Source organism: Prosopis cineraria, unplaced genomic scaffold (genome assembly GCF_029017545.1).
Source record: "Prosopis cineraria cultivar Desert tree isolate PC_DT_omini unplaced genomic scaffold, ASM2901754v1 PC10, whole genome shotgun sequence".
NCBI lineage: Eukaryota > Viridiplantae > Streptophyta > Magnoliopsida > Fabales > Fabaceae > Prosopis > Prosopis cineraria.
Window position 1 is genome coordinate 10,089,823 of NW_026555341.1, and position 23,955 is coordinate 10,113,777.

The window sequence follows — 23,955 nt, forward strand, 5'->3', positions numbered from 1 at the left end:
AGAGAATCCAAATTAAGTGTCCCAAAATGCTTTTACTTTCAATAATTTAGGTGTGGCCTCTTTCCACATCACCTTCCTCTTCCCTATCCGTTCCCTTCACGTCTTCTTCCCCTGCTTCAATAGCACATCCTTTTACAATTTACTTAAAAACATTCATTTTCCTGAGATCTCGTGTTTAAGATTAGTGCATCTCAATTAAACTCATAATTATGGTAGTGTTTGAGAGTTTTCTTTTTTAATGAAATGAAATAGATTGGGACGGCCAAATATATTATACCATTCCTTACAAAAAGATTTTAAAAGAAAATGGAATGGGATAAGGTGGCGTTCCATGTCATTCTTAATTATGCTAAACTAATTTTTTTTATGCCTAATTTGGAGAGTCGAGGATGGAATAACATGACATGATTAACATTATTACAAAATTACCTTCATCTTCCTTACCCCATTTCACTCTTTCATTTTTCATTTTCTTCTATTCTAAAATTAAAAAGCATAATTATATTTAATTTAAATTTATTAATTTTATAATTATTCTTAGATATTCACAAATAATTTATTTCTTATGTATATAATTATAATAACTGCGGTAATAAACTGAATTCGGGAGATTTATTTATGAATAGTTTTGTTAATTTTGTTATTGGGGCCTATTTTAATTTCATTTTGTCCAAGGGCAAAGAAAGAGTACGGTGGGAGCAAAGCTAGGACCTAGGAGACGAGAAGCTATAAATAGTAAACAAAAAGGGCAATGGAATTGAAATTGGAGACACCGGACGCTCTCATAGTAGTGATTCGTCGCCTTCCTTGAGTGAAACGTCACCCAACACAAGACGCTCAAAGTGTAACACTTACATCTCTTTCTATCAATTTGTATCTCCTCATTTTTTTTTCCATTATATTTCATAGTCGACAGTTATGAAATTAATTTTTTAAAAAATATGAACACTGTTTAAGAAATTGTTTTCTATCAAGCAAAGTTTACTATATACATTTCCAAGAATTGAATTCTAGATTATATTTAAAGAATTTAAATCGTTATTATCTATGTCACACACTATTATTTTTTTTGTATCTCGTCTTCATTCATACACTCAGTGTCACTTCTCGTCTCTTGCTGCCTCACATGGAAACCACTTATTTCAACACTGGTCCATTTGTTTGCTCAAAATCATAGGTCGAACAGAGAGTGAATATGGGGATTACGAACGAGTTTCGTTGTGACATTTCCAAACCCACGGCCCGTGGGCTGTCGATCCACAAAACCTCTTTACTTGTTTGGGTCACCTATTCCTAAGGCCTCAAATTGTTCTCTGCGACCCAATAGAGGCCCACATAATTGATCCAAACCCATTTTATTCAGATAAAGATGTCCACAATGCGATCCATATTTATTGGCCTCTATTTGCTTGATCCGTGGCCTTTGTCACCTCCTCATGTTTTACTCCTTTCTATTCTGACAATTATTTCCACCAAATACCAAGGCCTCATTTGATATGATAGAAAAATTTTTTAATGGAATCAGAATCAAAATAAAATTAAGTTTTAAAAATATGTCTGGTATGAAGATGGAATTTTAATATAATATTAATTTGTATATGTACTTAAAATAAGAAAAGACTAAATTGCCCTTTTTTTCAAAATTAAAAAGACCTACCTTATTATAAATGGACAAAAAAGATGAAGATAGTGGGGTCTACAAATTGAATTCAAGGAAATTGAAGCAATTCTATGATCAATATGATGGAATTGAATTCTAACATTTTTGGTGGAATTAGAATTTTTAAGAATTGCAACTCTTAAATACTAATCATGCTTAAATTAAAATTTTATCTTTGATTCTATTTTCACCTTACCAATTCAATGCTACCAAATATGGCTCAAGTAAATGTGACACAGATGATAACGATATGAGTCTTTTAAGTATTATTTTAGGATTTGATTCTTGAAAGTGTGTATGAAAAAACATTAATTAGGAGAGAACAATTCCTTAAATGGTGCTCAAGTTTCTTGAGTGATTAGTCTCACGGTTGCAGCTATGAGGATACTTTGGACAATAACAAAAAAATTATTTCCACCAAACAAGAATTTATTGTTTAAACTTATATTTTTATTTTTATTTCTCATATATATTCTATTATTAGAGGTAATCTTGTTTGATATATAGTTAGATATTTATTGCTGATTTTGATCAAATCAAGATCAAATGATTTAACATTTTAAAATAAGTTAAAATTAGTAATAGGATAACTAATGGGTGAAAAACGTACTTGTTCTGATTTCATTGGGATGAAAAATATGTTTACTATCTTAAGCTAGCTCTAATAATAAGGTAAACTGAAATGTATGTAAAGACTTAAGGTTTAAATTCCCCAGACATATTTGTCCCAAAAAAAACCTCCCTATACATAGTGTAAAAAGTAATTTAAATTTTAAAAATATAACTTTTAATTTCTAAACTTTTTTTAAAGATTGATTTAGTTTCTTTGATTTGAAATGATTCTATACCTGTAATATTTTTAGTTGAAACAGTTCAATTCCTATATTTTTTTATTTGGATCAATTTAATCCTTATAGCATAAATTATAATAATGAATTGTTCTAAATAAAATTCAAGGATTTAATATGTAAATTTAAATATTTTACTATTTTCATTTTTTTTATAATTGATACATCCATCTATCTTGGATTTTCTTCATGTATTTTCACAAAGTTTATAAGTTACAGAAAAAAGAATGAGACTTTTTTGGGCCAATAGAGTGAATGCAGCTCCCAAATAAATCTCCCTCATTGGAATATTAGAAAAGAAAGTCACAAAAAATTAATACATATGAGACACATAAGTTCTTTATCTATGTCTCCCTTTTTTATAATATTTATTTTAGTACATTAACTGCTATAAATGCAAAGAATCTGGATTGAATTGAATTTCCACCAATCGTTTTTAAGGGGAAGTCTAAAAGTGTAATGTGATTTTGGGCACCACACCTCTAATATTAAATTTAATGCTGTATTTACAAGTTAAATATTGTAAATTGTAATGTGTATGCAAACCTAAACTAAACCATGGAAGCGTTCAAACAATTTGGGTTCTTCATTTGATTCTTAAATCTCCATCTCATCTATAACATTTAATTTTTTTTTTTGGCCAAAGATCTATAACATTCATATTTTCTTAATTATTTTTTTATAGACACAATTTATTAAGATTAACGACTAAGGAGGACCAAAAAAAAAAAAAAATCTTCAGATTAGGTTTGATCCTATACATGAGGAGTTGGAAATTGAACCCTAACCACTTGTACAACGTGAATTAGCTCTCAATCTATAATTTTCATCCTACGTTAACTGATTTACTTAGCATTTGCTATTCTGCCAATTGAAATTAATTTATTAACCATTTTAAAAACATAATTGATAATTATCATTTAAAAAATATCTAATATGATTTGAAAAAAATTAATTAATTTTTAATTTTCAAAATTAACACTCTATTAAACATTTGATGACATTTTTTCAAATATTAATTAAATAATTCATATTTTGACTCCTCTACCCTTGTACAAAACTATTATATTTGCATGTAGCTAATATATAGATTTTCAATAATTGAGTGGTCCGTTAGAATTGGAATGGGCATTGAATTGGTTATGGAATTAGTTCACTAAGCTATCATCAACCGGTATTAATTAAAATAATAACATTAAGAATATGTACACAAATAAAAATATTTTAAATATTATTAACTATATCATTGTTATAAATATCATATTTATAGTCAGTTACACCCATTACAAATGACCAAATCATCAAATATAACATACTAATTGTCTAGTCAAATCAACACAAGTTTTCATTATCAACTAAAATCAGCAATAAATCATATATATAATATAATATAAAAGAAAAACTAACTACAACACAAATAAAAAATGAAAAATAATATAATTTTAGGCTATCGAATCATTTTTTTTAAAAAAAATCGATTTTGACTGGTTTCCTGCCAGTTTTAATCGATTAATTTTCCCCCAATTTTAAAAATTGGTTGGAACAGACCATAGATCATACTTTAGCTGGTTCAATTTGGATTTTTTATTTCATGGCTCGGGATCCAAGAAAATTTAAGGCCCGTTTGCTTATTAAAAAGAATGAAATGAACTAAATTAAAAAAATAAGATAAATAAATTAAATTACTCTTTTTTTATAGTAACTATAAATGTGAGAATTATTATACCCTCTAAAAATTTCATGAATCATGATTTCAAGCCCATAAATTAAATTATTTCTTTTTCTTATAAATGTGTTCACCCACTCTTTTTAATCAACTTATTTTTATTTTTATTTTTTAATTCATTTAATTTCATTTATTTTTAATAACCAAACAAAATATAAAAGTATTATCATCTCCTGCCTAAATTAATCTAAACTTCTGATGTGAAGAATTGTTATTATTAAAACAAGTATCTTAGAAAAACTTTTAATATATTTATTTAACATAACTGTATATTTTAAGATTTATTAAACTTTAGATTTTAAAATAAGTTAATTTAACTTTAAAATAAGTTAATTTAACTTTCTGGAATAGTTGAATGATTTTTGTCATATTACATCTACATTATATTCGTTGTGCTATTAATAATACAGAAATGGGATTTTGTAATGCTTTATTTTAAAAAAAAAAAAGATGGAAGGACCGGGGTTCAAAAAAAAAAAATGCAAAAGCTGAGTGCTTTTCATTCATGGCACTTTGTTAAGGAAGCACCGCAAAAGAATGGGTCCCCTGAAGCTTACCAAAGCACCGTACATGAGAAAGAAAGCGTTGAAAATATGTCGTGATGCACAAAACTTGGAAATACGGGGAGCTTTTTATTTCCACTTCTGATTGATGACATTTGTATAAAATTTACTGTTCAATAATTTTACATCCACTGGAATATCCTATAGTTGTTGTTTATATTTTATTAAACATGATTTGGATGGAATCATAAAAACATTATGTGCATCACATTTGTGTTTTTTTTCAATTTAATTTAAACAAGAATAGACATTAAATAAATGAGACTCATTAATGAAGTAGTTGTCAACATTTTGGTATTAATTTTGACGTTATAATTTTTTAAAATAATGAACTTGAAAAATTCAAATTCCTGCAAGATGGATGTAATCGTAAAAGTGTTAACAATTTTATCAATTATTCCTTCGAGGCCAAATTTTTAATCCAAAAGTTAAATCAATTAATTAAGAAATTTAATTAGTTAATTGTAATAATTAGAAGTAAATATTAGAGTTTGGATGACCATTTAAAGCTATTGGACTTCTAGGAAGGTTAGAATGGGGTTTTGGGATGTCTTAGGTCCAAATTAGTAGATTTAAGTGATGCTACCCACTTTAGTTCATTCACCGTAGTGGATGGTGCTATGCAATGTGTTGCTGTGGACGCAACGAAATTTCAAAGCCTAAATTTGCCGTTTGCTTTGGCATAAGAGAGGGAGTTGAGAGAGAGGTGACACAACTTTGCTAGGGTTTGCTTGTGGGAGGCGATCTAAGGCATTTAAAACTTAAGACATTTGGTAAGCATCTCCTTCCCTTATTTTCTCTTGAATTTTTTTGCATTTGGGGATTGTAGGAGTAAAAGTAGGGTTAAGTTCTAACCATTCTTATGGTTTTAATGAAGTTTATGAATGATAATAAATGTCCTTAACCTTGGGTTTTAGTTGTTGGCAACATTTGTTGCTATTAATGAGGGGTTTAAGATTAACCCTAATACTGCACAGGCTACTTTAAGCTAATAAGAGTAACTAGCATTGATTATTAAGTTTAATAGGAGTTAAATAAGTTAATAGAAGTGAATTTTAGGATTAATTATGCTTAATCATGCTTATTGAGGGTATTAGGCCTTAATCATGGTTAAAGGTTAATAAATAACAATTGGTTATTAATGCTATTTTTGGATTATTGTGTAGACTGATTGTGCTCAAATCTTATATTCAACAAGGCTTCCTAAAAAATCCAAAATTGATCTTGTGGTGATAGCTGGGAATTTAATTTGAGTATATGATATTACATGTAAAATATTATTAATGATATTGGTGGCTTGGAATGAGCAAATGAAAGCATGATGATGAATTTATTGACTTTGAGTTTGATGCATGAGCTATAAAGCATGACTCTTTACTATGAATTATACTTGGTGATTTCATATGTATAACTATCACGTGAAGATGTGATTATGAATAGCTGGGCTTGGATTGGCCATATATTAGGTATATGGACTTGATTACTGATAAAGTGGTATGCATGCAAGTTCTTGAGTTATATTTATGAGCATGTCATGTATGTATGATTGCTTAAGTTGTTAAGAAGCATGAATATGTTGGCATAAAGTTAGATGAACTGGCATGATCATGATGGAAGGGAGTTCACTCTAAAATATTAGAGGTATTATTGTAAAAATCCGCGTGGTATGACCTTCATTGATTTTTTGCATAGTAGTTGGCAATTTATATTGCCTAAATGCTTAATATTGCCATTAGTCCTTAAGGAGTGGTATGGGTTAGGCATAATACTCAATATCACTAGTCTCTACGTAGTCAGTATGGGTCGAGCAGTTATAAAACTCTAAAATTCAAGTGAGAGAAACTCATGATCCAAGAGTGAGTATGAGAGTCTTTGCTCGAGTAACCTCTCACATTTAGAAAGCAGAGCTAGTCTAGGCTAGATCTATATAAGTTAATAGCTCATGGATTCAGTCAGATGATATAAGGAGTGATATAAAGTAGTTGCATTGATCATGTAAACTTTATTTAATTGCTGCATTGTGATTTATGCATGGTTTGTCTTATGTGAAATTTAACTGCCTCCTTGATATAAGTGACACATATTAATATCCTTTACTTAAATTTCTTGGTTATTAAGTTTGTTGAATCTCTTCACGTATATTAATATCTTCTAGGAGACAACAAGGCGATGAACAAAAGGGAAGCCTCTAAGATCAAGAACTAAAGTGTAGCTTTGTTGTGAGGTAGCCCATACTAAACCACACATAACCACAAACTATGATGGCAATCAAGGAATTAAGTTAAAGGGTTTACTATCTGTCTCACAAGAAAACATAAGTTTCCAAAATATTAAAAGTGACAGAAATGGGTTTCCAAGTTTTCAAGCTTAAAAACTAATAAATCATTTATAACCCCAACTCAAAGTAAAAATATGTTCATGGAAACATGATATATTGATTTATTTCAAAGCATTTACATTAAAGTTAAAAATTCCCATTTCAGTTCATAAATTGGAGGATGTACCTTGACCTATCTCACATGTACCACGGTTCGTTCCTTACTATGCCATCAACTTTATTGCTATTAATTTGACAACATGGGAAAACTTTTGATATGCTCCAAAACTCCATTAGATGTCTAAATGAGGTTATAATTGTTCATAGAAAGCTCTTTCAAAGTTCTAGCTAATGGCACTGGTTTCACTCACAAATACTTTCTCAATTAAAAGTATGACTCCCATTTACAAACTCTCACTCCTTTTCACTCTTAAAACACAACTAAGGTGTCCGATTTCCTTTCCAAGTACTAAGAGCTCAAAAATTACCACTAAATTACACTCAATAAACTCAATAAAATTTATGTAATACACCACATCACTCCAGTCACATGTACAATATATTTTCAATACTCAACCTCTTAATCTAAAAAATATTAGGGGATACAATTTCATACAAATTATAAATATATTCCTTTACAATTTATTTCATCATCATTAACATACTTGCACTAGTATTTTGGCTCTATCTAAATATCACAACTTATCACAAGTACAATTTATGGCCTAAAATACAATTTCCAATAACAACAATGATAGTGCAAGTAAATCATAAAAGAACACAATCTTCTAGTTGACAATATCAATTGTAAATACACATAATAAATCAAACTAGAGGCCTACTATTAAAAATCAACTATCATAAGCCTTGTGTGCTTTTCTCCTGTCCTAGTTAGAGCTAGTGCCTGTAAATACTAAAGAAAGAGGGGTGAGTACAACTATTCAGTAACAAAGGTACATCTTACCTTTACTAATACATGCTAATTAATTATATCAATACATGGGGCAAAAAACATATTTACATGTTTATATTGTTCGTTCAATTGTTAACCCCAACCAAAAAATTAATAACTATTTAGCTAGGTACGATTACATTATGTACTTTATGATATTAATGATCATGTGAACTAATAACATCAAATTGCACGAGGGACACAACATTAACAACCATGTGTCCCTAACAGTGCCATGTAAGACTAAAAAAAATAACCGTATTGCCATGAAATGATATGCATGATCAATGCTAGCCTTATATCCTCTTGATACATTTGATAAGAAATCATGAATTATTCTAAGGGATTCACCCATTTGGTTAGATAACCCAAGTCTTTCACTTGTAAAGTTACCTGATTAAGGCTATTATACTTACTTATGGATCACCATTTTTTTTCAAATCTCACACTATGAGGTGTCATGCCCTTAAGCTTGTTTCCTCCTTAAACAAGTAAAAATTAGTTAGGTTCAAGTCCTTCATTGAATAAGTGAGATAATAATATAAAGGCAAGCTATCGAGCTTGGAATAGTAGTCATACCATATGGATTTCAACCTTTACTCCTCTCTCTAGGCAAACTCTTACCACAAATGATCATGTAATGCATAAATGTTTAACTTATGGCATGCATTTAATTATTATAACTAACATACAATATATCATCATCATTATCATTCATCATATCACAAGTCATTATCCATTTCTTGCAACACAACTCTACATATAACTCCTTAATCACACACAATTTTCTCCATACAACTCATAAATTTGCAACTACTACATGTTACTTTTTTGAAGCAAAGGAAAAAACACAAGTTTTGCTTTAAAATGGGTTTATATCTTTACAATCACTTCATTTGCATATTCTTACCCATTTATCCCTTTAACATCTTATAAATCATAGGATTTGAATTTCAAATATTTCATGCCACACTTACACAATAATAATTTCACATAGTCCAACAATAGTTTATAATACTAAATAACAAAAGAGCAAAAGTAAGATTTTCTCCAACTACCTCAAACTTTTAAAAAGCTAAAGGTTTACCTTTTAATACAATCACTTTCAAAGTCTTCTCAAGCTTGAGTGGTGTCAATTGGTGATTAATTTATAATTAATCACACTAATCATCATTAATACTACTATTAATGAATTTTTGACTCTTTAACTTCACACCTTTAACTTTCAAAATTCTTTTTGCTCACATACAAGTATATCCATAGAGTTTATTAGCTTCTTTTAGCTTATACTAGCACCATCAAGCACTCAAACCACTATTAATGACATTTAAACTCTTCCAACAACCTCATTAATGACCTATTTTCAGCCATTAATGCCCTTCACCAACCAAAAACTTGTAAAATCATAATTATTAGATTTAGATAAACTAAACAATTCTCATTAGCTATATTTAAATCAATGCATTCAGACCCTTAGCCTTTATGAACCAAATATTATCTTCCCAACCAAACCCTAGCTCAAATATCTATCCACATATCAATCTAATTTACTTAATTACCCTCATTTAACTTAATTAATTAAGGGTTAAATTTTTGGAATGTTACATTTGTAATATCTCTAGTTGCATTTATTGTGTGTAATGAAATACGTGTGCGCGCCCGCCAACATAAGGTAATTATAATGTGCCAACTATATATCATTTGCATGTGAGAGCTCTCATTATTGACTTGGGCATTTTTGGGTTGTTGGCCATAAGTTTTTAGAGAAGGCCAACCATGTCAATATGTGCAAAATCAAGTTTGATGTTAAAATTGTTGTGTTGTGAATTATGCATGGTTATATGATAATATTATTTAGTTGGTGGATTGGACTTAGTGATGGTTTAAGAGGGAAGACTCTTGTGTAATAGTGCATGAAGCATAAATTCTTGTCTTGACACTAAATGTTTGAAGATCCTCGTTTGATACCAGGTTATGATGTAGTCAGAGTCATTAGCTATATTTTTAAATTATCTACATATGAGCGCTTAGATCACTTTAGTTGGAGGTTTGGGCACTTAAGTAGGTGCTTTGGAAGTCAATAATTATTCTTGCATAATTATATATTGTAAATGTCTGTGCATCGCATTGGATTATGTTATAGGCTGCGGTAGATGTGTGTGCTAGTTAGTCGTAGTGAAATTGGCTATTGGCTATAGCGAGTGGCCTTTATGCCATAAGCTGTGGTAGGCGAGTACAGTTTCATTGCAATACCTATTTTGCCCTTGTTTGAATTAATTTTAAATACTCAACTTATTTTCACAATTCCACAACCCTTCTTACTTTGAGTTTCAAGTGCTTCTATTTTATTATTTGTTTTTCAAATGATTTTTGAGATCCTAAGATTTACAAAATGCTTTCAAGGGCTTGATTTATGTAACCTTAGTTGTGCTTAATCATTAATTGATGGGATTGATTTAATAGATGAGTTATAGTTAGTTAATGAGATAGGTCATTACAAAAATATAGAATATTATTGATTATTTTATGGTTTTAAAAGAAATTAGGTAAAAAATTTAATCTTTTTAAAAAAAGTGTAAATATTTCAAAGTATACTTCATTAAATACATTATATAAGGGATATAATAATGATAATTGAAAATTCAATACTTGATTTTTTAAAATAATAATAAAGGAAATAGGAACATTGTTAAAAAAATCAATTATACAAATTACTTAATGTCCTCTATTTTAGATTAAGTAAAACTTTCTTGATATGGTAATCCAAAAAATTATCTAAATTGTAGGTAGAGGTGTCAATTAAGGTCGGCCCTTAAAGGGCTAGCTCTATAAAGTCTGATTATACCTCAGGGCTCTATCTTGATCAGCTTGGCTCTGGTCCTAAGTTGAAGGGTTGTCCTCAAGGCCTCGGCCTTATGTATTTTTTTATTTTTTAATTTAAAACTTTAAATAATATATTTAAAATCTCAAAAAAATTGTTACACATAACATTAAATCTATAAAAACCAATTTAAGTATAATAAAAAATATGATAAAATCAACACCGATAACAATCAGACTTTGCTACTATCATCAGTGAAATCTTGATGATTTTTATTATCACCAATATCAATATAATTTCATCCTTCTCTTTGTGGAGCCTTAACAGTGACAAAAATATTAAGCTTTTTATATATTCCTTCTTCATCCCCATAAAATGAGTCTAGGGTTTTAAAATTAGTATAGTATTTAATTTTTTTAATATTAAAATTTTAAAAAATTATAAAAGGATTTAAAATGGCTGACTCTAGCCCTAAAAGGCTGATCCTTTTATTTTACGGCTTAAAAGAACCATCCCTTTTAAGCCCAAATTATCATTTTGTACTCTAAAGTAGTAACGTGGCTTCAGATTTTTTGGGTTTAAAAGTGTAATATCCTCCCTTATTAACTATGATTCACTCCATATCTCAATTAATAAAGAGATTGGATTAAGATAATTAATATAAGACCAAGTTATAATTGATAGAAAAGTTGGGACCTCAAGTTTACAAAACTCAAACCATTTTCAATGTCTTTAAAATAGGTAAGTTAAAGTTTACAAAAATGCAAAAATATGGGATCATTTCAAAACATGGTACATAGCACAAGAATTTGAAACCAAGATAATTCTGTAAAAAATTTAAATGTGCACCACTGCTCATTGAACATATGTCGTGGCGTGTTCGCCTATGTACCATGCATTATGGCTCATGGCACCATGCGTCGTAATGTAATTGCATGAATTTTGACAGTAAATTTTGTTATCAATTTGATAGCTTTTGAGGCAACTTCCCACGCGCTTCACTTCTCCATCCGATGTTTGATTGACATGAATTAGGTGTCTATAGAAAGCTTTTTTCGAACTCTAATTAATGGCTTTGGTTTCATAATTAAATTATTACTCAATCAAAATTTGGGTGCTCTTTTTAAAACTTGTATTTTGTCACCAATTTTTTTTTATAAAACTAAGTGTTCAATTTATTTACCAAAAGCCAATAGCCATTGACATCAATTTGACCACATGCAAAATATCAAAACTAACTCGTGTAATGCACCATATCACATTAAACACTTATAAATCATATTTTCATCACACAACCCCTTAATCTTAAAAATGTACAAGGGGTAGTTTGAACACCTGTTCATCAAATAATCCATAATCAACACATAATATACTCAACTCTTACTTGTATTAATATTTTAACCCTATTACAGATATTGCATTTTAATGATTTTATAAACTTACTCCCTAAGACCCAAAATACACTTACAATTCACAAAACACATAATGCAAGTAAGGATTAGGGATAAGCGATCCCTAATTGGTAATTGTAATTATTAAATATATATATAATGACTCTAAAAATAAGAGGCATACTAAATTAGATTGTAATCTTAGGCCACTGGGTACTTTCCTTTATTCGATTCTCTTGAGCTATTCCCTGTAATATTGAAGATAGTAGGGTGAGTACAACCACTTAGTAAATAATGTCCAACTACTTCATATTAATACATGTCAATTAGTTTAAATGCAAGTGATAAATACAATCAATTCTCTCAAATCATGTAAAGCATTTAGGAGCATAAATTCACTTTTCGAGATATGATATCACATATTTGGGAAATAATGGTTTTTAACAATTTTCACATCAAAGAGGATTTGTCACAAGATTCAATGACATATACTCAGAAAGGATTAAGACTCAATTCGTGAATATTCTAATTAAAGTCACAATATAGGCAATCATATGTCCTTACTCACTATATGCACGGTCGCACCTTCTTTATATTCTCCTTATTCCTCTGGCATGAAATCGTGGGCTATAACACAATAGAATAATCTATAATTCATGACTTTCCTAGCCTAAACACTTGTGAGGAAATTTTCCTGCCAAGGCTTACTCGACTCACTTGTGAAATACGGTTTTCCCCATTTTCTCACACTATAGGGTGCTATATTCTTTAGACTAGCTTTCTTGTTGAACCGGTGCATGACTAGCTAGGTTTGAGTCCCTCATTAAACTAATGGGACAATCTCTCATTGAACAAGTGGGACAATAAGAGTATAATGAATTCGGGCAAGCTATCACTCAAATGGGAGTCCTACCATGTAGATTTAATTCTCCACTTCTTTTCTTAAGCAAACTCCCACCTCTTATGATCATGCAATACATATATTATGCAATAATTTAAAGCATGCAATTACTCATTGTCACACATGCATAAAGACATCATTATACACATCTCATACGTAAAAATTACATATAATTCAATCATTGGACTCCTTATATTCATTGAACTCCTCAATTTAACTTTTCATTGAATTCCACAATATATAAATTTTGAAGTTCTCAATTTTACAATCATTGAACTAAATTAAATCACCACTTGGTAGTGGGCTTTTCAAACAAAACAAGCCACATTTATATTTTACCTAATTTTACACAATTCAATCATCAAATATTATTCAACAAACTAATTGACATATAAAAGTATAGAATAAAATTCTCCTGATTACCTCAAACCTTTAAAAGGTCAAAAGTTTTATCTCTCAAATGCTCACTCTTAAAGCTTTCAAGAAGTTAGAATGTTGCCAGTGGTAGTCACACTACAAGCATTTATCATGTAAATCATCAATATTCATATTTGGGCTAAATTTCACTAATAATTCCACAATTCTTAATGCTCAAGATTCATTCTTACATCATATAAAAATATTCATAAGGTTTCTTAGCTTTCTTCAACCCTCATTAATAACATTGAGTTCTTTAATGATCCTTAATGGAACCACATTATTCCCAACCACCATATTTATGAGAATTTTTGGACATTTAATGTCCTTCAACCACCAATCATCATAAAATCATAAATATCAAGTTTACTTAATTCAATCTATTCCCATTAACTCTATTTAATTCAATGGGTTCGAACATATAGCATCTATCAATCGAAAATCGCTATTATCAATTATATCTTAATTTTTACTATCAAGAAAATGGAGGAAGAGAGAAAGATTTAAATAAGGAAGCTCACTTTTGATGTTTTGTCATAGAGAGCCTCTCTCCAAGCATGTTGTCACACATGCGCCGTGGCTGATTATTCACAAGCTGCGGCGCATGACACAGAATCTCCCTTTTCAAAATTTCTTCTTTTTTTATTCTCGAGTGACTCGATTTTCTTTTGGACCTATGTTTAAAGTTAAAATTGAAACTAAACACACCGTTAGGTCTCTCTAGCTACACATTTTATTAACACAATTAATCTGATTGAGTTTATTTAATTTGATTTAAAATTGATAATGTTATAAAGAAGGTTGTTTTGATGGGCTTACTTTTATTGACGGCTCCAATTGCAAGCTTGCAGCCAAGTGGATTAATTCCTACATATTAATTGCCCTAATAACTCAGAAGTCAAAACACAAGCACCTCCCCAGACCTAGTCCCTACACATACATCTATCCACTTAGGGCTTTAAAATTCTAAAGTAGTCGAATTCAAACTATCACACCAAATCTCAGACTCGTTTCAAATGAAGTGATGCTAATCAATACATATAATATATTACCCGTCTTTTTTCTACCTTTCATCCATATTAAAACATAACAAAGAAAAAGAAAAAAAAAATAAAGGCCTTTGTCGTATAAGACTAATTATCAACCAAACTTAGAACAAAGGGCAGAGCCGGTGAGAGCACAACACAGTACTCCGCTGGCAGTGGGGTCGTTTTAATTCATTTGATACTTTAATTTGAATTAACAAATAATTACGAAGGACGTCAGAATTATCATCCCAAATTGTAAAAAGTGCCTCACAAGTGGCTGCTCGAAGACTTTCATTTCGTTACACCTTCGCACGTGGCATTTATGTATAGATCCTCCATTAACGACTTCAAGCACACTCTGGATTTTCAATTTCTTTGACCAATTCGCTTCCAACACACTCTCGCCCTTTTTGAGTAGTTGTTTCAAGTTTTCAACAACTAGAGAGATATTTCATCATTTTTTTTAACTTTCAAGATCCAACTCCAATAATGTCAAACGATAAGGGAAGGAACATACATCAAACGGAACTGCTTACTTTTTAGATGTTATTGTGATGAAATTATTGATTAATGTTTCTCCGCCAATGGGTCCCTCTTAACTTTTTCGTGTGTGCACCTCGATAATCGATATCCGGTGTCTTTTGGACCAGGATTTCTTTGGATGGAGTAAGGGCAGACTACAATGGTGGCGAGCTCTCCTCACAAGTATATTAATACAATGCTGTTGGATATTCTAAATTTGATCTCAACACTTTTAATTAAACTAGTATAACCTCTAAATAATTGAGGATGTGCTGGTTAGTTGGGTCTCTTATAATCAAGAGAATTACATCTAAAAATTACTTAAATAAATTATTCACGAAGAAAGACTAGTATAAAAATATAGTTATTAAAATAAAAATGATGAGGACTTACTTTTTTTAATAGAATTTATTTTTAATTATTATTTATGAATAATTTATTTGAATAGTTTTTAATTAAATTTCCCCATCTTAATCGTGGCCTTTCGACCAGTCCCATCTCACCCTTCAATCTATTTTTATGTGCGTCCAAACGCCTCCCAACAAACACCATCATCTCCCACTATCACGCCCCCCAATTTATTTACTTATATGTATTATTATTAATACAGCAGTGGCATTCTCGTGAATTTTCAATCCCTTGAGGGTCGTCAACGTCACTCCACCCCTGCAGCTCCTCGAAACGCGGCGTTTGCATTCCGAAGTGGTGCTCGCTCTAATCACGGTTAACAAACGGCCCTAGTATTTAACTATAGTTAGTTTGTCTCCTTGCTTCAATCAAACCACTTTGTTTTATAAGCTCGGAGCCACAGATCCAGAAGCCAGAGAAACAAAAGGAGGGGAATTATAATCCACCGGCGAAATGGCGTTATTCCTGGACGAGGATGAGGTTTGGAAGTGTTCCAAACACCCCTCCAAGCGACGGAGGAGCGGAATTTGCCCTGTCTGCCTCCGCGAACGCCTCCTCGCTCTCTGCCCTGAATGTGGTAGCATCCGCCCCTGCTCCTGCTGCGCCACCAGCTGTTCGTCGTCGTCGTCCTCCTCCTCTTCCTTCTCTCGTTTCTCCGTCCACACCTCCGGCGTCGGTGCAATCGGCCGCGTGCATAACCAAATCGACACCGAGCCCGCTTTGCGTCGCTCTCGGTCCATGGCGATTCCGTTTCTCCGTTCTCGGACCAGATTCTCCGGTAGCGATAGAGGCTTGGATCCCGATAGTACCGATGAATCTCCGGCTCTGAACCGAAGCAGGTCGACGAGGTCATTTTGGTCAATGTTCAAGCCACAGAAGAGCAGCAGAAGCGAAGTGCAAGAGGATCAGGATCCTAGGAAAGTATTGGCAGGGGAATCGGTCGGTGATGCGAGTACGAGGACGGCGACGACGATGACGAGGTCGAGGTCGGTGGCGATGTCGGACTCCGGCGGCCGGGAGAGGAGGTCGTCGGCAAAGGGAAGGGGGTGGTTCTTTCCGAGTCCGATGAAGGCCTTCCGGCAACCGAAGGCATCGAAAGTAAATCAGGAAAGGTCTCCTTTGTATAGAGGTTAAAATTTTGATTCTGTAGATAGTGGCAAGATATAGAGCTTATTATATGTGAAAGAAGAACTAATCATTTTTATTGTATCACACCACCACGTTAACATCCCAGCTAAACCATTCATGCAAGCTATCCATATTTGAATTTTGATCCCACGTGTCATGTGCAATTAATCCTGCAACGGTTCATTCCTTTCTTTTGATTCACAATTGGAGATTATGATTGTTTCTATTCCTGTTTATGGATGATTCTGAGTACTCAACCTTAGTGGAGAATAACTGAATATTACGATTTCTTTTTTTGACACGCACTGTGAAACAATATATGAGGATTTCTTTTTTTAAGAGGAAGGAAGCATTTTTAAACTTTGACGGTTTGACTATTTCATTTTTCCGAGAATTCTATGGATGCATTCACTTTATAAAGTATCTAAATTTCATTCTTTAAGCTTTTTATTTCAATCGTAATGGTCCCTCAGCTTTTTTTTTTTTTTTGACTCTTCTTTAATGCACTAAAGTTGAACTTTGATATAAAAATATATGATTTTTGTGTCAAAAACACTAGTCTACATGGGAAGTTATATTTGTCTAACAGATAAACTATTTTGATTAAAAAAATGTCTGATAGCTAGAATAATAAAAATTTTACCTTTTTAATATCAAATAGGGAAAAATCAGTACGTTATATTAAAAAGAATTTTTTTTAAATTGTTTTCTTGAAAAAAAATCATTAACCCCTTCTAAATAAAAACAAGATGTTGGAAGTCTCAAACCAACAATTATAAGTATTTTCTTGGAACCAACAATTTATTTATTTATTTATTTATTTTTCAACATGAAAAATTAATGTGAATTAAATTTTGAAAACTCATCAGCATCAAGGCATTGTAACGATCAATTTTTGATAAGAAGAAAAGCACCTTCTTGGCAAGTTTCTTAAAAAAAAAGATTAACAGATATTTCGACTATAGTCTTGAACAGAGATCTTTTTGTTTCTTTCTTTTTTTACACATAGATTACAATTAATTTGCATGTCATAATGTTAAAGAATTAAAAATGCTCCAGTAGAATATTACATACCGCCGATAATGTTTTTAAGCAAAAACGTTTTGATTATGATAATCTCGAGTGCTTGCTCTTTTTTCTTCACTTTTTTTAAAAAATTATAATTTGTTTTCTAAATAGAGTGTGCTTGTATTGGAGTAACAAAAAACACAGTAGAAGTACCAAAATTTTATATTAATTAATTGAGCCCAATATTATTATGCCGAACTATTAAACTGCCTAACAAACGTAAAGAAAGAGAAAAAGTTTACTTAGTTTGATTGATGTAGTCATTGTCAACTGGATGCACTCAATTCAATACAGAGATGAAGATAATGAAACGAGTACGTACAGTTGTGTTGGAAGGGTTTTTGTGGAAGAATTGAAAGGCCAAGAGATCAAGTTCGATCGTAGCATTTGGAATCTTGTGATGAAGAGATTGATTGTTTATTGTGTTGGTTCCGCGTATATATGTGTGCCAAATAACATGTCAATCAACTCTTTTGCAATTAATCTCTGCACTTGACATGTTTGGCCCCCTCTCATTTGTAATCAATTATCATTTCCTATCACACTAATTAAAGAAATGTACACACATTCATTTTTCAATATATTCTTTATATTCACATAAAATCATTACTTATTATTATTTATTTTTATTTTATATTTTACAAGGCCTCACAAACTTCCAAGCATCCGAGGCCATAGATATTATCGGCTAATTATGTCCCATGCGTAGTTTAGTTAGATGTGTGGTCAATTTGTAACTTGGAATCCATGGCATGGATATGTAGTTCGAGATCCATGTAATTATGGCAAGCTACATCTGTACTTGAATGACTCTGCAATTTTTGTTTTTTTTTAAAGAATTTCACTGATATGCATATACATGTATGTGTGGAGGGGCCGGCCGATCTATATAAATATATGGAAGAATTTTGATAAAAGTCCTTTTATCATATTTATTTAAATTTAAAATTTTTAAATTTATGAAATTTCACTGCAGTTTAAAAATATTAATTTAATATTAAATTTATGAGAAAAATTATAAAATTATTCTTCATTTAAATTAATATAAAAAATATCCTACTTTACTTGTTCATTTATTTATGAAATGTTTTTAATTGTCTTACTTCACTTGTTCATTTTTTTGGAATGAAAGTCTGGCAATAAATAAGTGAAGTAGGGTAATGAATAATAATCCATGAGTAAATAAACAATATATACTATATGAATTAACAAGTTATTTTGAGATGATTTAAACATTTAGAATGAAAATAAGTTAAGTAAAATAATTAATAACATTCTGTAAGTAAATAAAAAAGTAAAGTAGGACAATAAATAAGTAAAGTAGGAAAAGTTTTGATATTAATTTATATAAATAGCAATTTTATCATTTCCCTCACAAATTTAATAATAAACCAGTACCCTTGAATTGCAGGGTAATTTCAAAAATTTAGAGACTTTGAATTTAAATAAGTATGATCAAAAGGTCTTTATCAAAATTCTTCTTGAATATATTGCGTGACTATTATTTTAATGTTATATATAATTAAAAATATTGTTGAGATGACGACAATATATTAAAATTACAAATGATTGTTAGCTTAATAATCAAGTAGTAGAGCTTGGGTGGTCAAATGATAATGGTTAGGAGAGATTATTAAAATATATTAAAAAGTTTCACGTTGATTAAATAAAAAAATTAAAGATATTATATATATATATCTTCAATTTATTATTTATTACATATATATTATGTTTGTTCTCCTATCAAAATAATTTAAATTAATTTAATATGACTTGCTTTAAGATCATATGCTTCCAATTTATTCCTTATTTAATAAATGTAAAACTTTTGAAGGCATTCTAACATAGATGGGTGTCGCTAAATACCTGTTGCTTGAGGGACAGATTCCTTTAATCCATTGGATTTTTCAAGTTCACAAGAAACCACAAAGCAGTCTATTTTGTAATCAGTAATTGGATATGGGGCGGATACACCCACATGGCCTAATGGTCATGCTCTTCTTGCTTTCGGCTTGTAAAATATGAAATAATCATCGTTATATATATAAACACAGTGTTAATATATAAAATACAGACAATACTAGTATCATATAATTGTAAAATTTGGGATAATGTAAGGGACCACATGTATATATTTATAATTTTATATAAAGTTATGTTTTATGAAATAAGCAGGGGCGTTGTGGATAGGAGAATGTTATCACGTGTGACATTGTTGGGTAGGGTGATACCACATCGGAGACAGAAGAACCTAAATCGAATTAAACAATGCAACATTCCGATGGTTCACATTGTGAAAACCAACCGTTTTTACCCAACTCACATGCTTGTACTTTTTTCTACTGGATATTCTGAATCTTCCACCAGATTCGAATCTTAGGTGTTACTGTGGCCGCGACAATTGTTTTACGCTATTAATTGGATGCCCCTTCGCATGACCATCTGTTTAACAGCTTTTTCTTTAATTTTGTTATTATTTTAAAATAAGTGGTAGCTTCTAGCTAGTTGCTTGGCCGAATAGCTCAGCAGTACATAATAGTCTCTGTTATGTGCTAAAGATTCGCTTTCAATTATAAAAGTTACTGTCACCAGCCTGTTTATTTAACTGATCATGGAAAGTGTACGTAATGTATGTTGCACATAAATGACTAGCTATCTCTCATTAATCTCTCCCTACTATTCTAGATAATAGATGGGGAGAATTTCAATTAAACTCCATTAATTATACTTATTTAAATTTAAACTCTTTAAAAATTTAGAATTACTCTGCAATCTAGGGTGTTAATTTAATATTAAATTTCTTTTGAAAATAACAAAATTGTCATACATTTAAATTAATATTAAAACTACTTTACTTTACTTGTTAATTAACTTATTTTTATTTTATGTGTTTAAACTATCTTAAGATAATTTGTTAATTTATATACAGTATGTTATTCATTTATTTAAAAGTTATTGTTCATTGCCCCACCTCGTTTGTTCATTGACATATTTTCACTTAATTTCGTTCCAAAAAAATGAATAAGTATGATAGGACAACTAACAAAATTTCATAAGTGAATAAACAAGTGAAGTATGGCAATTAACAAGTGAAATATGATAATTCTAATATTAATTAAAATAAAAGATAATTTTGTTATTTTTCTCAAAAATTTAATATCAAATTAGTATTCCTGAATTATTGCAGTGAAATTTTAGAAATTTAGTGGCTTTGAATTTAAATAAGTATGGTCAAGGTGTCTATTGAAATTCTCCCTAATATATATGAATGCTTAATGATTAAGGGTTAATAGATAAGATATATTCCTCCCTTCTATATTATAGGGCATTTTCTAAAAGTATTTTTTTTTGTCCTTAATATAAGGCATAATATGAAATATTAATTACATTTTTCAACATTAGTCTTCTTTAAATTCATTAACTATATATGAGAAAGAATATAATACAAATTTAAAATTTTTTTATTTAAATAGAGGTAAAATTGCAAGTTTGTTCTATTTTTTTTATTGCTTATAAGTATATCCTCATATTTAAGGCACTCATATTCGAGGCATTGTTTGCCATTAAATAGGGACACCTCTCCTAGCGAGAATTCGAACTTTGATTTTGTGAGGTAGTTGGAGGTGTTTTGTTATAGAGATAGGAGGGAGTATTCTTCTGATCTTATTTAAAAGAGAAAAGAGAATATTTATTTTAATCTTATTTATAAAGTATGTCAAATGATTATAGTGCATATTTTTACCCTTCTACTCCTCTTTAAATGTTGGGAAAGTTATTAAATACTATAATATTTTAATTTTAAAGAGTGTGCGTGTAGTGTTTTTAAGATAAAAGTTGGAAGCTTTGTGAATTCTTAAATAAAATTAATAAAATTTAAGGTCCTTCTTAATTTTGTAGAACATGTTGTAAATAACTTATAAATATATCAGAGGCCTATTGATTGGAATTAAATGAATTTGGGATGTTTGGGGCTTCCTATTGTCCCATTTAATATCTAAATTAAAATCTATTCAGCCCTTCATTTAATTAAGGAAATTAGATAAAAATCTTATGACCATTAACTGAAATGAAGGGTGGAGATTGTGAGCATATAGAAAACACCTCAAGTTCGAATTAATATGGCTGAATGGATCGCTCTACACAGCTTTAATCAATGTTCAAATAATGAATTCAAATTTCCCAGATGCCTCTATATACAATTAATATATATACAGACACACAAACACACATGGGGAAGTCTATTAATTTGAAAGGCTGTAGGCATTTGAGTTGATGAGGACTATTATGTGGGCAAGAGGAACTGTTTGAGAAAGCACAGGCAAGAAAGCAACATGAAAAGGAAATTCATCTTCATTTTCGGTGCACAAATTAAAGAAGCTAGCTTTCCTCTTCAGTGATAATCCCGACCGTAGCAATAACAAACACATCATTGCATGATCATCAAAGGAGCCACATGAGCTACGTTGTAGCCTCTCCCTCCTTTGTTTCCTCAACTTGTTTAATATATATATATATATATATACACACCTGAAAATCTATCAATGAATGACACACATATATAGCGATCAAATAAAAGCATGAAAGCTATAACTTTCCAACGGGGATTCCCTCAAAATGTTAGACTTTATATTCATATTTATGTGGAGATCGGAAAAGCATGGGTACATGCCTATATAGCAGCAGCAGCAGAACAGGGGAAGGATACATAGGCGTAGAGGTTCAGACGCGTCATAGAGCTCACTCAGAGAGGTCGGAAACAAAGTGTCAATTTTTATTAGAAGAATGACAGTTAAATTATAAATAAAAAAACATAATTTTAAATCTGTACATTTAGTTTGAGCTTTGTTATAAATTTTTATATATTTTTTTATATTTCAAGTCTTTATACTTTTTTTCATCTACACCTCAAGTCCTTATAACACTGTTCATGGAGGGATTTGAGGTGTAGATGAAAAAAAGTATGAAAATTTAAAGCATTAAAAAAATATAAGAATCTATAATAAAATTTAAGAAAATTACAAGGATCTAAAGTTATATTTTTCTTAAAAAATTATGACAATTAGATCCTAAATATTAGTTGTTTAAAAATAACTTGTAAATATTGATTTAAATAGTAACAAATTCAAGAATTTTAATTAATAAATAAAATATTTAAATTTTAAATATAATTCTCAATTTATAATTATTTGAATGAATATTTAAAACATATTTTTTAAAAAAATTATCAGGTCCTAAATCTTATGATTTTTCTCTTTTGGGATTGTCATTCCCTCATTTTGAATGCCCATAATTCAAAAGGTCATGCAGCAACAGTGAACATTGAAGCCTCAAAGCATGTTGCACATGGAGCAAATCATACCTCATGCCCCATCTATAATTCATAGATTTCTTTTGCTAGAGTACATGTCCTTGAAGGAAGTAATCTATTTTGATTTCTGAGGGGCCATCACTAATTCACTAGTAGCTGATCCTTTTTGCTCTTTGGGTCCCTTTCTTTTGCAGCCAGCCCCCGTGTGTTTGCTTTGAATCTCGATCCTCTGGTCGTCCATGTGTAAGGCTCTACTTAATCTTCTTGTGTACGTAGTTGAATCTCTAGGATACCATTGTGACTTGAGAGATGATATATATTGGAGACAGACACCAAGTAAAGCAGCCAAATAAATATAAATGTCACTCATTCATTTATCATATATACAAGGGGAGAAGGAAAACGTGGGGGGGGGGGGGGGACAAAAAGATGGACCGGTGAGAATAGTAGCTTTCAAGAGATAATTCATATATGTTTCCTGGTTAAGTTTTATTTCTCTGTCACGTTCTTCCGAAAGAGTTGAGTTGAGAAGATACAAGTGCGTATACGCAATGCTTACCTGCTCTTGACACATATATACATCTGGAGGCTCCTTTAATTAGTGCTTGTTATTATTTTCTAGATGACGGTGCATCAAACTAATTCGCTTGGCGTTATTCTGGTTTTGTTTTCTTGTATAGCATTTGACTTTCCTTATTACGGTTTGAATTTAGAACGGAATCGATTCTTCTTCAAGTGCTCAACTTAATTTTTAATACAAGACGCTGCAAAAAGGATGTTTATATCTTCGTGCGTGTTGTCTGTATATATCTTCCTCAGTTCCAATACATACTGAACCCATGTGCACAAACCACAAAAGTCTTAAAAACCAGCTCACAACCATGAATTGTCTTGCTT

The 23,955-nt window shown here is 30.7% G+C and overlaps 1 protein-coding gene across 1 annotated transcript; it reads left to right on the forward strand.

Annotated features, from left to right (window-relative positions):
- The first annotated feature begins 15,925 nt into the window (after positions 1-15,925).
- Positions 15,926-16,832, forward strand: LOC129323076 (uncharacterized). The gene has a single exon (XM_054969626.1). The coding sequence runs from the start codon at positions 16,008-16,010 to the stop codon at positions 16,686-16,688; it is 681 nt and encodes a 226-aa protein (XP_054825601.1). The 5' UTR covers positions 15,926-16,007; the 3' UTR covers positions 16,689-16,832.
- The last annotated feature ends 7,123 nt before the right edge of the window (positions 16,833-23,955 follow it).